At 40.3% G+C, this 16,968-nt stretch overlaps 1 protein-coding gene across 1 annotated transcript in view; it reads right to left on the bottom strand.

The window, feature by feature from the left end:
• The window catches only part of LOC125451594 (putative Polycomb group protein ASXL3), a 287,101-nt gene that overhangs the window by 73,243 nt on the left and 196,890 nt on the right, over positions 1 to 16,968 (bottom strand). Inside the window, exon 8 of the mRNA XM_059646068.1 lies at positions 5,490 to 5,653. Coding sequence (XP_059502051.1) covers positions 5,490 to 5,653 — 164 coding nt within the window. The remainder of the gene's footprint in view (positions 1 to 5,489; positions 5,654 to 16,968) is intronic.

The following is a 16,968-nucleotide window of genomic DNA, read 5'->3' on the forward strand; positions in this document are numbered from 1 at the left end:
TCTTACCACCCTGTCAAAGTCAGTGTACTCTTTCCCCAGTGTCCAGTGTAGCTCAAAACAAGACCACAAGTAAGAAATAGGAGGAGTAAGCTGTTCAGCGCCCCCAGCCTGCTTCAACATTCATTTGGATCATGACTGATCCAACATTGCTCACATCCACTTTATTGCCCTTTCTGGTTCTAGACTCCCCCATGAACATTTACCCTGTCAAGTCCTTTAAGAATTCTATATTCTTTGCATCTTTGCATTATTCATTACAGGTCCACCACACATAGTGAAAATTCAAACTTATTCAAAATATTCGCTTTTATTCAGCAACAGAAGAGATCAGACAGAACTTGAACACAAACAGTGACAAAGAGTGGAATGTATCATCATAATTCACTGTAACACCAAATTGAACAGACATTGCAATATTGTTATGGTGATATTGAAACAATTCTACTCCAGTCTTCTTAAAAGAATGTGACTTAGGAATGTTTTGTATCTCTTGCTGAGATAATAGACACTGCTGTAGCTGGATCAGTGATATAAATATGTGGTGACTCGCTGATGTTTTACTGAGAGTGCCGAAATTTTGTCTTCAGCTGTTTTACTCCCATTTTCCAAGTGCTGTTTTATGCTCTCTGAGTACAACTCTTGATCTTCCTATATAATAACAGTAATTTTTGTTTCTACATCTAACTTATGTGCAGTTATGAATATCCAGATGCCTGAACTAGTTTTACATCTGTATGGGTGTGAAGTAGAAATTTATCACAACTTGGAGCACTACTGTTTCCTTTCCTCCTGTATGTCATCTGAATATGATTGACTTAATCACAGGAATAACACTCTTACTGGACTGTGACTGTGTCTGTACTGCAATGGTAACAAATTTCTGATTCTGAGTCTGTGAACTTGGCTACTGTAGCTTAGATCCTGTTGAAATCTGGTAGAACAAGGTATATAGCTGGATGAACACAGCAGGCAAAGCAGCATCAGAGGAGCAGGAAGGCTGATGTTTCAGGCCTAGACCCTTCTTCAGAAAACATCAGCCTTCCTGCTCCTATGATGCTGCTTGGCCTGCTGCATTCATCCAGCTCTAAACCTTGTTATCCCAGATTCTCCAGTATCTGCAGTTCCTACTATCTCTGAAATCTGGTAGCTCTATCTTGCTGGTTCATGAGAAGTTCACCTTTGCAAATTGGAACTACCTCTTTCAGCTGCCTTCAGCGGCAAGTATCCCTCCATGTCAGTTTATTAGTTTTGATTGAAAGTTTTGCCTGGACATTGCTGTTCTTTAGGCCCCCTAGTAATGTGTCAATTTCAATGTCTGTGTCACACCCACAGTGATGAGACAGTTTGATTAGATTAGATTCCCTACAGTGTGGAAACAGGCCCTTCGGCCCAACAAGTTTCTTTAATTCAAAAACATGACCTGCAGTTGTTTCACTTGACAACTGCTTCTGTTGACAGAAATGAAGTCAATGCAATTTCGTTCTTATTTGTGCTATAACAATTTCAGCATACCCCATTGTACTAAGTACGGGCAACATTGTTTTGACATCATCTTGAAAATATGTGTCTCTAACTTGCAGAGGAAAACACTTACTTTATTCCCACTTCCTATTTCATTTACTTTCAATCCAAATGGGAAACAGTCATTCACAGCTACATCAGTCCCCTTTGTGAAGATTGAATTCCCTCCATTGTCTCTAAATATGCCATCAGTGCTCATTTCTTCAAGATGTACTGTGCTGACTGATTGTGCATCTGACTGTAATGTGCACACACAACAATCTTCTCAAAAACTTTAAACACAGAACAATCTTCCAAATTGCTCAAATTCCAAAAAATCAATTTTAGGAGTTTCAAATTGTATTTCACAATGTTCTTAAATTCTTAATTTTTCAAATGAAATCTATAAAGAATTCCATTTTCACCTTTTCATGTACTGCATGAACAATCACACATTCAGACACAGACTGCTGTTACTGAGATAATAAAATGTGAGGCTGGATGAACACAGCAGGCCAAGCAGCATCTCAGGAGCACAAAAGCTGACGTTTTGGGCCTAGACCCTTCATCAGTCTCTGATGAAGGGTCTAGGCCCGAAACGTCAGCTTTTGTGCTCCTGAGATGCTGCTTGGCCTGCTGTGTTCATCCAGCCTCACATTTTATTATCTTGGAATCTCCAGCATCTGCAGTTCCCATTATCTCTGCTGTTACTGAACTAGCTTTATGTAAAACTCCCCAACAGACAGAGCATTAGAAAGGGCTCTACCCTGCACCCAAGACAAACAATTAAATAGAACTAGTTTCTCATTTTGGGTGGTTATGATGTGCTGTTCTTGGCTGAAACTATTCAGGCAGCACTCAAACCCATAATCTCCAGAATCACGTTGAATCGCAAGACAGCTATTAGGGGAATGCACGAGGATGAAGAGTTTAACTTTGTATCTATGTTACGAAATGTTGTTGAATAAAGTAGCAATAAAATAATTTTTGTGCCATTTTTATTTGAGAATTTTGGTTAAGTGGATGTTGTCATCGAAAATGGAAAGGTCGTGTAACATTGATGTGGTGATAGTTCCGGGGAATCAGTGTCTGATGGAAAAGCAGCTGATGGATTGCCGACAGAATTGGGGTCACTGACGCTTCCTGTTGCTTCTCCTCATCCTCTTTATCCTCCCAAGCTAATTGCCAAAGGTATGGTGGAGAACCAGGTTGTTGAGCCTGCAGGCAATCCAGGCAGCATAAATATTGCTTTAGAACACTAAAGTTTGCTCCATGAGCCTCTTCATGACAGCATGTGGTTAGCTGGTATAGGGGAATCATGCGCCGTGTATGATATGGATGATACAAAGATTGCTGGAGTTGCAAATAGTGAGGAGGATTGTCAGACGATACAGGAGGACATAGATTAGTTAGAGGCATGGGTAGAAAAATGACACATGGAGTTTAATGAGGACAAATGTGAAGTGATGCATTTTGGAAGGCCAAGTAAATGTGGAAATTATACAGTAAATGGCAGAAACCTTAGGAGTATTGAATGGCAGAGGAATCCTGGTGTGCAGGTCCACAGATTGCTGAAGGCGACAGCGCTTGTAAATAAAGTAGTAAACAAGGCCTTTGGAATGCTTGCTTTCATTGGAAGGGGCACTGAGTATAACGATAGACAAGTTATGCTGCAGCTTTATAGAACTTGAGTTAGGCCACACTTGGAATATTGTGTACAGTTCTGGAAGCCAAACTACTAGAAGGATGCGGATGTTTGGCAAGGTTACAGAAAAGGTTTACCAGGAGTTACCTGGTATGGGGGATTTTAGCTATGAAGAAACGTTGGCTAGACTCGGTTTGTTTTCACTGGAATGCAGGAGGTCGAGGGGCGACCTGAGAAATGTTTATAAGATTGCGAATGGCATAGATAAAGTGGAAAGTATGAGTTTTTTTTAACCAAGGATGGAGGAGTTAATTATTCAGGGGTACAGGTTCAAGGAGTGAGTGGGGGAGTTGAAAAGAGATGTGCAGGGTAAGTTTTTCACACAAAGGGTGATGAATGGCTGGAGTGCTGCCAGAGGAGGTGGTGGGATGCAGACACAATAGCAGCATTCAATAAACACCTGGATGAGTACATGAATATGAAGGGTACAGAGACATAGGGATCCTGTCAGAGAGACAGTGTTAGTATGGAAGAGGAAAATGTGTTGCTGCAGGTATGGAAGGCTGAAGGACCTGTTTCTTTGCTGTATTGTTCCTTGTTCTTTGTATCAAATCGGTGGTTGTTTTCATTAAGAAGCTGCCCTGTGGTTTATTGCAGTCACTTGAAAATGACGAGAATGACTGACTGGCACAAAATGCATTTACTGACATGATGTTTCACTCTAACTGCTCGTTTAGACAGTGAAACCCTGCACATCTATAAAATACATTATTTGTGTTATTTATTTAGACCCTAAACAGTATATCCCACTGGTAAAAAGCAGTCTACATTCGAGCTCTGTCCTACTGGATGACTGTTATAATAGTTTTGTATTCGATACAGATATCAAAAAGTCATTTCTAACAGGTATTTTATACAGGTGGTCGACAACCTCATTCTCTTGGCCAACAGGTCAACTATTCAACTGTGTAAATATTTATGACTCTGAAGGGAAGAATAAATCAGCCAGGCTAAATTCTGGCTTGACAACAGAAAACAAAAGGAATGATAAATAGAGAAAAGCTGTAGAATGTAAGGCTTGTTTCTGGAAGACTATTTGTATTGGCCATACAAGATTGAAGGAAGTGATTCCTATTCATATTAGTCGTAGAATATGTTACCAAGAAAGGTCATTGAAGCAGAGAATATAAATGGATCACGAGAGAAAGGGCTTCTGAATATTTTCGTGTCAGAGACCTTTGCCTTAACCTTGACAATGTAAGTATGCAAACCTTGTGCTTTCAATGATTTCAGAACCTCAATTTTTATGACTCTTGAAGGGTAGCACAAAATATAGTCATGAAACTTATTGTTAAGGAGAAAGAAGATGTGAAGAAAAGCCATATAAAGTTGAACAGTGAACTGAATGAGAAATTTCTTCTGCTTCATGTTGTGTAAACTTTGGCAGTGCCTTCAGAAAATGTTTACTGTCTATTGACAAAACAGGATTGAACTAAAGACATGATGTTCTAAATTGTGCACATATACCATAAAAAACAAATTCTATTTGAGAAGAGATTTTCCCATCTGACCCTGACACCGCGTGATTTGGCTTTATAAGTGTAAACTATTGTATAATCAAATATAACTCTATTATAAATGTAATTTTCTCTAAATTACATGCTTGGTAATAAGGGTATTTCAGTATTCTTATAGTCCAAGGCAGGGGGAGTCTTTTTGGATGAGATCATAGTTCAAGGCAGTCTCAAGAACCTAATTCTGATGGAGGCAGGGGGGTCAATGGGATTTCAGTACACCATTACCCTGCCAAATTAATTACATTTAATGCCTCCAAACTCACAAGCTCCAGAAACAGAAAGTCCCATTTATTATTTCCATCCCATGCCCCTCTTGAGCTTTACTCCTGTGGTGGGAGAGATCGTAGAGTCAACCCAAATATTCAACTTGATTGACAATGTGGAAGCCGATGTACAGCTCTACTAGTTGCATGTACACATAACTTTCTTTTTGTTATGTCTTGTCAATAGTTAGTAATATTTCTCCATTTTCTTGTTGGAGATTCAAATCCATTTGTAATTACTGTCATCTTGATGAAAATACAAAATAAGAAATGAAAGTTGGAATACAAAATGTTGGGAAAACAGAGAATTTTGGCCAGCATCTGTAAAAGATAATTTATTTCCATCATAACTGTAACAGAATTTCTTTTTACATATTAGATTTTCCACTGTCACTTAGCTGAAAAGAATGAATTAGCCACAGTTTGCTTTCCTGCGTTATTAGGCCAGGTGATCCACATCTCTGTAGGTGACACAGCACAGAAAACCATTCACACCCTGCTTACCTGCCTGTCTACTTCTGGTAGTAAAATCAGGAGCTGTTGTTGGAAGTGATGTGGTAGAGAGGCAAATGTGTGCTTGTTTATTAGAGCTCGCAGGTTGGTGTTTACTAGGATAGATCCTGGGGTCTCAACATCAATTTCCTCTCCTCTCGTCCGTTTTAACTGCCCTGTTTAAAAGATACGGAAGTGTATTTTAATGTGAAATTCACTGTGACCTTGGTTACACTTATATTTTGACATTAAGGAGAACCCAGAGCTTTACCAGCTATTCCAGGTGTCCCTTTCTCTCTACTGTACTAATTTTACACATTCATTTTATTCTCAGGCAGTGGTCATAATCACAGTAAAAGGATCAGTAGAACGGCCAAAGCATGTATGGTTTTCATCTAGTGCTTTAATTGCTTGAAATAAAAAGGTCAGGATTCTTAAAGTGCTTTGTTATGTGGTGGTAATGCTACTTACTTACTATTCAGAAAGTAATAACTTCTAAAATAGTTTTAAAGAGGCCAAAATTCTGCAACCAGCACAGTAGGGGATTTTGCAACACATGGCAAACACATACTACACCATGCATTGACTGCTCCAAGTGTTCTGCTTCAGTTCAGTGAGTTATTATTTTAGGATGCTGGATTTGTAGTGAGAGTGCCGCTGCATTGCAGCGCCCCCTCTTGCACTTACCTGAAAAGGCAGGCCATTTGATCTTTGACAGACTTTTAGTCTTCTTGTGGGCCAGTTGGCTCCTTTTGGCTGACCAGCTTTAAAATCTTGCCTTTAGGTCTTTTGGAAGCTATTCAGAGCCCAGGCTGTACATAGGTATTTTTATTGAGCCAGACACTTCTGGAGCAGGCAGGTCTTCTGGCTCAGAGGTAGGGACAAAACACTGTGCCACAATAGCCCCCACTTACAGTCATAGAGTCATAGAGCTGTACAGCACAGAATAGACCCATTGGTCCTACCATCTTACATTAATCTAGTCCCATTTGCCAGTATTTGGCCCATATCCCTTTAAACCCTTTCTATTCATTTATTTATACAGATGCCTTTTAAATATTGTAATTGTACCAGCCTCCACCACTTCCTCTGGCAGCTCATTCCATGTATGAACCACCCTCTGAGTGAGAAAGATGCCCCTTTTAAATCACTCCCTTCTCACCTTAAACCTACACCCTCTATTTTTAGACTCCCCCACCCCGGAAAAGATCTTGCTTATTTACCATATCCATGCCCTTCACTATTTTATACACCACTATAGTGTCACCTGTCAGCCTTTGACATCCCAGGGAAAATAGCCCCACCCTATACAGCCTCTCCCTACAGGTCACACCCTCCAACCCTGGCAACATCCTTGCAAATCTTTTCTGAACCCTTTCAAGTTTCACAACATACTTCCAATAGCTTGGAGACAATAACTAAATGCAGAATTCCAAAACAGGCCTAACTGATGTCCTGTACAGGGCAACATGACCTCTCAACTCCTACACCCAATGCACTGACCAATGAAGGCATGCATACCAAACACCTCCTCTTGTCTACCTGCGACTCCACTTTCAAGGAACTATGAATATGAACTTGAAGGTCTCTTTGTTCAGCAACCCTCTGTAGGACCTTACCATTAAGTGTATAAGTCCTACCCTGATTTTCCTTCCTAAAATACAGCACCTCACAAATATCTAAATTAAACTCCATCTGCCAGTCCTCTGCCCATTGGCCCATCTGATCAAAGTCCCGTTGAAGGAATTTTCAAAAGCTGCCTGGAGCATGGGTGAGAAGAAATGACAGGGAAAATGAAGTGAAGCAAATTTAATGTAGAAGAATGAAATAGTCTTTTAGAAATTTTGGACAGCAGCAACAAAACCTTCATTTGATGAATGCTTGAAAGGGGCATGCTGTTGTATGATGTGGATGCAAAGATTGTTCCATTGTTTGACAAGGGAAATGATCCTTTAGTGGTAATATCATTGGACGAGTAATCCAGACGGCTCATGCTAATGTCCTAAGGAACAATATGGTGGCTCAGTGGTTAACACAGCTCCCTCACAGCGCCAGGGACCTGGGTTTGCTTCGACTATCAGGTGACTGCCTGTGTGGAATTTGCATGTTCTCCTTGTGTCTGCGTGGGTTTCCTCTGGGTGCTCTGGTTTCCTCCCACAGTCCAAAGATGTGCAGGCTAGGTGGATTGGCCATGCAAAATTGCCCGTAGTGTTAATGGATGCATAGATTAGAGGGCTGGGTTTGGGTGGGATGTTCTGAGGGTCTGTGTGGACTTGTTGGGCGAAAGAGCCTGTTTCCACACTGTGATGATTTGATGAATTGTCTTAAATCATGGCAGCTGACGGAATTTATATTCAATTAATGAAATATGCAATTGAAAGCTTGTTTCATTGATACTGGGCATGAAATTATGATTGATTGTCATAAAAACTGACCTGGTTCATTAATATCCTTAACAGAAGGAAATCTGCTGGACTGGTTTTGTCTGCATGTGACTCCAGGCTCACAGTGATGTGGTTGACTCTTAACTGCTTTCTGAAATAGCCGACCATTCAGTTCAAAGGCAATCAGTGGTGAACAACAAATACTGATCTTGTCAGTAATACCCATTTACGATGAAATAAAAGGAAGAAATAAAAATACCTCTCAACAGTAAAGTCCATGTTAGTAATGAGGTTATGGTCAGGATAACTGTTCTGGACAGTACTAGCATGATGTCAGTCATAAAGGTGAATGACGTTGGCACAATTTAAGAAATCTGGCAAAGTCAACATGTCAGTGTAACGATGGCCCAGATTTAGATACTACACAATGTTGCCATCAACCCCTTCCTTTCATAGTACTCAAACATACTAAAGCTTCACACAATTTTGTAGCTCTTCCACTGTTTCTCCTACTTGAGGCCAAACTCCCTTCTATTCTTACCATGCCACTGCTGTAATTTCACCAGAAACCATTAGTTTGTGTGGATGCGATTTCCAATGAACTGGTCAGGGGTAGGTCTAAGACATTGACACATATAAACTTCATTAGAGCATAACAACAAAGTATAAATTACAACTGCAAGTACATTTGTGCTCAAGAACTTTAGTCAGTAAGTCACCATAACTCAACAGCATGTGGCTCTTAGATAGAAGGGAAATATGAACCAGTAGCTCTCCCTCAGGGTCTGATCAGAATGATGCTACTCTTTTGACCTGTCTCTTTCTCATTAAATCCCAGATAGTCATCTGCACAAATTTTATCAGCAGTTGATTATAAGGCCAGTTACTTGAACATATTATTTTGGAGCAGCTTTCTAACATCCATTTATTTTCCACCATCCAGCCTAGAACAACAGTCTGTCAGCATTGCCAGTGATGCAGCTGAAGACTGACACAAACACTAAATATCAGTGTTGTGGCAATAATTGGCAAGAGGAGTGGAGCAGGTACTGCAGGTGGATTAACCATTATTAGATGGTAGTGCATCATCTTTAACATTGCCAGCAATCTGAGAATAAAATCTCCTTTACTGTCAACATTTAACAATACTTATAAATCTCTGAATGACACAGCCTTTTTCAGCCTTAAAAATACATAGTGTGGAGTTTTCTGGTGTTTTTGAGGAAGATGTACATCACATGATACACCAAAGCTTGATACTCACCTGATCTTCCACCTTATTGCTTATATATTTCATTAGATATTTCAACTTTTCATTTAATCCATTTAAACACCCAAAATGTTTGATTATATGTAGAGTTGTGAATAAGACATTTACATAATTGGCCATCTCTTTCAAGTATCTTGTTAGCATCTTTCTCAGGGAATCATGTAGCAGGGGAGGCGGAACTGATCGTCACTGCCAGACCAATCCTTTATTCTGTGATGCTTGAGCTGCTATATTCAATACATGACCTAGCGGAAAGGCGACCTGGAAATATTGATGACTGGAATGGCGGAGAGGAAAGATGACCTCACCAGCTGACTGCCACAGGAGGCCAGACCATCAGACCAAGCTAACCTGGATATAGATTGCAGCCTGGGTTAGTGCACTGTCCAAACTGAAACAGATGATTTTCTGCACTCTGCAAAGCTAAGTCCCATCATCTTGTACCTACTACCCTACAGGGCCACAACTCACTCTAATTCTGCCAGGTTATGCACATCTCACCAGGATTTATGCATATAACTCTCAATATTGCATGCATAAGGTCCTCGCAATGACTCCCATCCACCCATCCTCCCAAACAAACAAACGCTTGCTGCTCTCCCTACTCACTCACTGGGTACACTGCGCCAACTCTGCAGCTTGTGATCACATCTCCATCAATTTCCATCATAATAAAGCCTCTTTTTGTCTCATTGCATGGAGGTGACCCACTTAATGAACATATTTCACCAGAGCACCCTGACGCACGATAGGGCTTGTACACTAAGAAAGCAATGTGACCTGCACAAAGGCTGGCAGCTTGTAAGTCAGTGCTGAAATCACTTAGCGTATGCTAAGAAAGAATTACGAAGTTATTAAAGGCTGGCAGCCTCTAAAAAGTACAGAATAAATGAGTACTAAGAAAGTAAGCTAATAGCCAAAAGACGCATCCTATTAGATAAATGTTTGTCCTCGTGAGCAAACATAGGAAAAGAGGAAGAGGAATAGGCCATTTAGGCCTTTGACCTTGGTTCTCCATTCAATATGATCGTGGTTAATCATCCAACTCAGTACACTGTTACCGCTTTCTCCCCATAACCTTTGATCCCTTTAGCCATAGTGAGTATATCTATCTCCTTTTTTAAAACATCCAATGTTTTGGCCTCAACTACTTTCTGTGGCAGAGAATTCCACAACTTCACTATTCACTGGATGAAGAAATTTCTCCTCATCTCAGTAATGCATGGCCTACTCTGTACCCTAATTCTGTGACCCTGGTTCTAGACTCATTGGTCATCAGGCATATCCTTCCTGTCTTTACCCTGTCAAGTTCTGTTTGGCTTCTGCTAATCTTTTAAACAATCCTTTCTAAGCTCCGAGGTGATCTGGCAGAAGCATGCAAGTTGTTGGTGTCCTTGAGCTCCAAAGTTACATATTGGAGGGATGAATTGGTGTAAGCATTGGTCGGAGAGCAGGTATGCCAATGTAGCGAGACTAGTAGTTTGCTGATTCTGACCTGTGTTGATGAAAGGTAAAGGAGGATGGCAACCGTGGAGCATGCAGGGATAGTGCTGTGAAGAAGCATTTGGATGATTACTGGGATAAGAATTTGGTGAATTGTAGCCACCAAGTACCTGCTGTGATTTATATGTCAGGGGTTTGGACCAAACTGTTTCTCAGGAAGCTCAGGAGAATTCAAAGTCTGTCTTAGGTGAGTTTGGGCTTTAATGAGATGCAAATTCATGGACATAAGGTAGTAGTCATTCAATGGCAAGATTCCGATTTCACTACTTATGACTTGAGGGGAAAATAAAGAAAATCTTTCTTAGTGTTGAGAATCTGATTTTTTTTTCATTTTTTACCCTATTTTCCTATCTTACCATTAGTCATGTCACACTGGGGAATGGTAAATTCCACTGATGATCCTTAAGTTTTCTTAACTTATGATTAAAACTGTAATGACCTAAATTTAAAAAGAAAACTTGTCAAAGTGAGTAAGTCATAATTAATTTCAAATTAATGGTAAATGAATTTCAGGGTGAGCTGGTTGGCAGGGTGAACTATGAGGAGGATGCAGAAATGCTTCACTGCAATTTTGACAAGGTCAGTGGGTGGCCAAATGCAGTGAAGACGAAGTATATTGCAAGTAAATGTGAGGTTATCCACTTTGGTAGAATGGTGATTTATTGGGAAAAATGGAGCTGTAATTAGACCTAGTGTCCTTGTGTACAGGCATCTGAAAGTAAGCACGCAGGTGCAGTAGACAGTGAAGAAGGCAAATAATATGTTAGCCTTCATAGCAAGAGGATTGGAGTGCAGGAGCAGGGATGTCAAGTCAATTAATCTATTGACTTGATGACTTTATGAATTAGCAGTAGCACAGGTGGCACAGTGGCTCGTTGGTTAGCACTGCTGCTTCACAGCACCAGGGATCTGGGTTGAATTCCAGCCTTGCCTATGCAGGTTTTCTCCAGGTGCTCTGGGGTTCCTCCCTCAGTCTAAATGCCCATTGTGTCCAGGGATGTGTAGGCTAGGTAAATTAGCTATGGGAAATGCAGGATTATAGGGATAGTGTGTGGGGTGGGATGTTGCTGTGAGTCTGCATTCTTGTTGGGCAGAATAGCCTGTTTCCACACTGTAGGGATTCCATGAAGTGGTATTGAGTGAGTACAAGGCTGGTTTTAATGGGTTCAGTCCAGTGTATACAATTGTCACGATCTGAAGATTTCTAAGATACCATCCTCTTTAAGTATTAAAGACAGGGCTCTGGCTGTCAGTGAGAGTTTAAAACAAAACCAAAGCTGGATTGCATTGGTTGACAAGAGCTTTTTGTTGTCATTTTCCCAAAGGCTACCATTGTGTCATTATCAAAGTTGGCTGAGTATCAAAAGCTACAATTTTGTTAGCTAAGCATTCTGAATTCACAGTTTGAGAATGAAGCAGTGCGTGAAGTTAGCAGTGTATTCAACGGTTAATGGCATGCAGCTACTGGGAATGATGTGGCAATTACAGCCCGGCAATTACAGATTAGTTAGTTTCGCTTCAGTGGTGAGAAAACATTGATTAGGGCAAGGTTGTTGATGTAATATATATCGTACATCGCTTATATGATTATATACATTAATATTTACTTTAGAGTTTGAATTTTGAACAACTGGTTTGTGGATTTCAGTCTGTGGGAATGTGTACTAACTTGTCAGTCTTTCTGGAGCCCTGATTTTCAAACTAGTACATTAAAGAGATCAGGTCCTGGAGTGATAATGGGAATTTATTTATATTGCGCGAGTGTTATGATTGAAGAGAGTAAACATTAAAAAGCATTAGCATGCTTTCACTTCAGAAGAATAAGGAATTGATTTACTTTTACGTATGGAAATACTTGTAGACTGAAAATCTTTTTGTGGTAGTTTTGAGAAGATCTAGTTGATTTAAAAATAAGATCTAAGAATAATTTTTCCTGGTGAGCAAAGCTATTTCAGAACATCCTGGAATGGATTATCACATTGCAGGGGTTTTAGTTTGAAAATTCTAGACAAGAGGTTTTGTTTAGAAACATGATTAATAAAGTTTATCTCAAGCTGTATGACTAATCTCAGAAACAGCTTTCAAGACTAGAAATGAAAGAAATAATAATGTCAAATCTATAGATGTGATATAGAATGGAATTCTCTCTGGTATTTAAGTCCTGTAAAGTAATGTGGTTGGGAAAAATTGGATTTTATTTTACTGCATTTTGAAACCTTTGAAATTGTGTTGCATGCAAATAGCTTGGATTTGTTCAATTTTATCTTTATTTGTTTTGCTTCATAAATTTTTGCTTTATTGTTAAAACCAAATCTGCAAAATTGCATGCCTGTGTTGTAGTGAAGAATAACCTTCTCAAATCAAAAAATGTATGATCAATCAAGCCAGATTTTAATCTGGGATCTGATTTGTCCAGTCCTAACATCAGATAGATTCATAAGAACATGGACTTACACAAGGCATTCAATTCAGCGGCACACAGAGATGTGAGCAAAGTGATAGGTCAGAAAGACAGTAACAATGACTACACAGAATTGATAATAATCATGTAGGGGTGATCCATACCTGTCCATACAAAGTGACCTGTACCTGCGTACACCAAAGTGGCCCATGTTTGAAAGTCATAAAATGGTTGATGAAGACTAAACAAAATGGGACAGTTTGCTCTAACATTTAAAGTCAAACATAATAGTACCTTGGAACAGAGCTACCCAAGGTTGTACAAAGGCCCTGCAAGCCATAATCCGAAATAGTTTTGATAAGAGAATGCATAAGAACAGGTAAATGACTATAGTTTCATTAATGAAAGGATGTTGTCCCACCAAAGACATAGCACTGGGGTATAAATCTTAGCCCATGATACCATCAGATGAACTCTCTAAACCGCTGCAAAAGAAAAGCTAAAGATATTTTGTAGTAATGAGCTTTTAACCTACATTGTTAAGAAATAGTCTGTAGTTAAATAATTATTCAGATAATCACAGAAGTAGGTTTCAATACATTACTACGCTATAATACAAGCATAAACATAGAAACATAGAAGATGGGAGCAGGAGGAGGCCATTCGGCCCTTTGTGCCTGTTCCGCCATTCAACTCAATCGTGGCTGATCGTCCAACTCAAAGACTAATCCTGCTTTCTCCACAGAACCTTTGAGCCCATTTGCCCCAAGTGCTATGTCACATTGCCTCTTAATTACATTCACTGTTTTGGCATCAATTACTTCCTGTGGTAAGGAATTCCACAGGCTCACCACTCTTTGGGTGAAGAAATGTCTCCTCATTTCTGTCCTAAATCATCTACTCTGAATCCTCACACTGTGACCCTTGGTTCTGGACACACCCACCATTGGGAACATTCTCCCTGCATCTATCCTGTCCAGTCCTGTTAGAATTTTATAAGTCTCAATGAGAAACCCCTTCATTCATCTGAAATCTAGCAAAAACAATCCCAACCTCATCAATCTCTCCTCATACGTCAGACTCACCATCCCCAGAATTAGCTTGGTAAACCTTCACTGCACTTCCTCGAGAATAACAACATCCTTCCTCAGAAAAGGATACCAAAATTGTACATAATATTCCAGACATGGTCTCACCAAGGCCCTGTGCAATTGCAACAACACATCCCTGCTCTTGTATTCAAAACCTCTCACAATGAAGGCCACCTTCTTTACTGCCTGCTGCACCTGCATGCTTACCTTCAGCGGCTGGTGCACAAAGACTCCCAGGTCCAGCTGCACACTCCCCTCTCTCAATTTACAGCCATTCAGGTAGTAATTTGCCTTTTTGTTTTTGCTTCTGAAACAAATAACCTAACATTTATCCAAATTATACTGCATCTGCCATTGATTCACCCACATAACCAACCTGTCGAGAACATGCTGAAAGATCTCTGCATCCTCGTCACTGTTCTCCTTCCTACCCAACTTGGTACTATCTGCAAACTTGAAGATGTCACATTTTGTTCCCTCATCCAGATCATTAATATATATTGTGAATAGCTGGGGTCCCAGCACTGATCCCTGTGTCATACCATGAGTTACTGCCTGCCAATTTGAAAAGGTCACATTACTTCCTACTCTCTGTTTCCTCTCTGCCAATCAGTTTCCTATCCATCTCAATACACTTACCCAATCCCAGGCCCTTTAATCTTGCACAATAATCTCTTATTAGGGACTTTGTCAAATGCTTTCTGAAAGTCCAAATATACTACATTGTCTGGCTCCCCCTCGTCAACTCTGCAAGTTTGATCTTCATAGAATTCCAATAGATTTGTCAAGCATGGTTTTCCCTACATAAATCCATGCTGTCTCTGTCTGATCCTGCCACTGCTGTCTAAATGCTCTGCTATAAAATCCTTGACAATGGATTTGAGAATTTTCCCCACTACTAATGCTAGCCTCACTGGTCTATAATTCTCTGTTTTCTCTCTGCCTCTCCTTTTGAATTTTGGATTGACATTAGCCATCCTCCAGGCTGTTCCAGAGCCGATAGAATCCTGGAAGACAGAACCAAAGTATGTATTCAGTTCCTCAGCCATTTCTTTGTCCCATATTATACCCCATTTTGGTCTGTAGGGGACCTACATTTGTCTTTACCAATTTCTTTCTCTTCACATACCTATGGAAAGTCTTAGTGTCAGTCTTTATGTTCCCTGCAAGCTTACTTTTGTACTCTATTTTCCCCGTCTTAATCAATCCCCTGGTCCTTCTTTGCTGAATTCTAAACTGTTCCCAATCCTCAGATTTATTATTTTTCTTGGCCAATTTGTATGCTTCTTCCTTGAATTGGATACTATCTCTTATTTCCTTTGTAAGCCATGGATTGGCCCTCTTACCTATTTTGCTTTTGTGACAGACAGGAATAAATCGTTGTTGCAATTCCCCATGTGTTCTTTAAATGTTTGCCATTGCCTATCCACTGTCATCCCTTTAAGTAACTCTCCCCAACTCATGCCTCATATCCTTTTAGTTTCCTTTATTAAGGTTCAGGACACTAGTGTCTAATTAAACAACCTCATTCTCCATCTTGATAAAAAATTCTATCATATTATTATTGCTCTTCTGCAAAGGGTCTCGCACAGCCAGATTGGCAATGATTCCCTTCTTATTCCACAGAACCTAGTCTAAGATGGCCTGCTCTGTGAAAACCATCCCATGTCTATACTCCAGGAATTCCTCTTCTATGGCACTGTGGGTAATTTGATTTGCTCAAACTATATGCAGATTAAAATCACTTATGGTCACTGATATTCCATTATCGCATGCATCTCTAATTTCCTGTTTAATGCCATTCTCAACATCTCCACTGCTGCTTAGAGAGGGCAGGAACAGAGAGATAATGGACTTGAACGTGTGGCTGAGGGACTGGTGCCGGAAGCAAGGATTTAAATTCTTGGATCACTGGGGTATGTTTTGGGGTAAGAATAAATTGTACAAGAGGGACGGTTTGCATCTTAATAGGTGGGGGACCAGCTTTCTGGCAGGCAGGTTTGCCACTGCAACACAGGTGTGTTTAAACTAAGTAATGGCGGGGAGGGGCCAAACTGGAAATTTAAGAATCAAGTTAAAGGGAAAGTGAGAATAAGAGAGGTTAAGAAGGACAACAGAATCAACAGAGCAGAAAACTCAAGACGGGATCGTACAGTATGGCCAAGTGAAATAGGGATTGATAGGAAGGGTGAGGGGAGAAACAAATTAAAATATTATATATGAATGCACGAAGCATAAGAAATAAGGTGGATGAGCTTGAGGCTCAGTTGGAAGTTGGCAAGTATGATGTTGTGGGGATAACTGAGACGTGGCTTCAAGTGGACAGGGTCTGGGAAATGAATATTCAAGGCTATACGTGCTATCGAAAGGACAGACTGGTGGGCAGAGGGGGTGGGGTGGCCCTGTTGGTGAGGAATGATATTCAGTCCCTTGCGAGGGGGACATAGAGTCAGGAGATGTAGAGTCAGTATGGATAGAGCTGAGGAATTCTCAGCATAGAAAGACCCTAATGGGAGTTATCTACAGGCCCCCAAACAGTAGTCAGGAGGTAGGGTGCAAGTTGAATCGAGAGTTAAAATTGGCCTGTCACAAAGGTATCACTACAGTTGTTATGGGAGATTTCAACATGTGGGTAGACTGGGAGAATCAGGATGGTACTGGACCCCAAGAAAGGGAGTTTGTGGAGTGCCTCCGAAATGGATTCTTAGAATAGCTTGTACTGGAGCCTACCAGGGAGGAAACAATTCTGGATCTGGTGTTGTGCAATGAACCGGACTTGATCAGGGACCTCAAAGTAAAGGAGCCATTAGGAGGCAGTGACCATAATATGATAAGTTTTAAT

Source organism: Stegostoma tigrinum, chromosome 5 (assembly GCF_030684315.1).
Source record: "Stegostoma tigrinum isolate sSteTig4 chromosome 5, sSteTig4.hap1, whole genome shotgun sequence".
NCBI classification, from domain to species: Eukaryota; Metazoa; Chordata; class Chondrichthyes; order Orectolobiformes; family Stegostomatidae; genus Stegostoma; species Stegostoma tigrinum.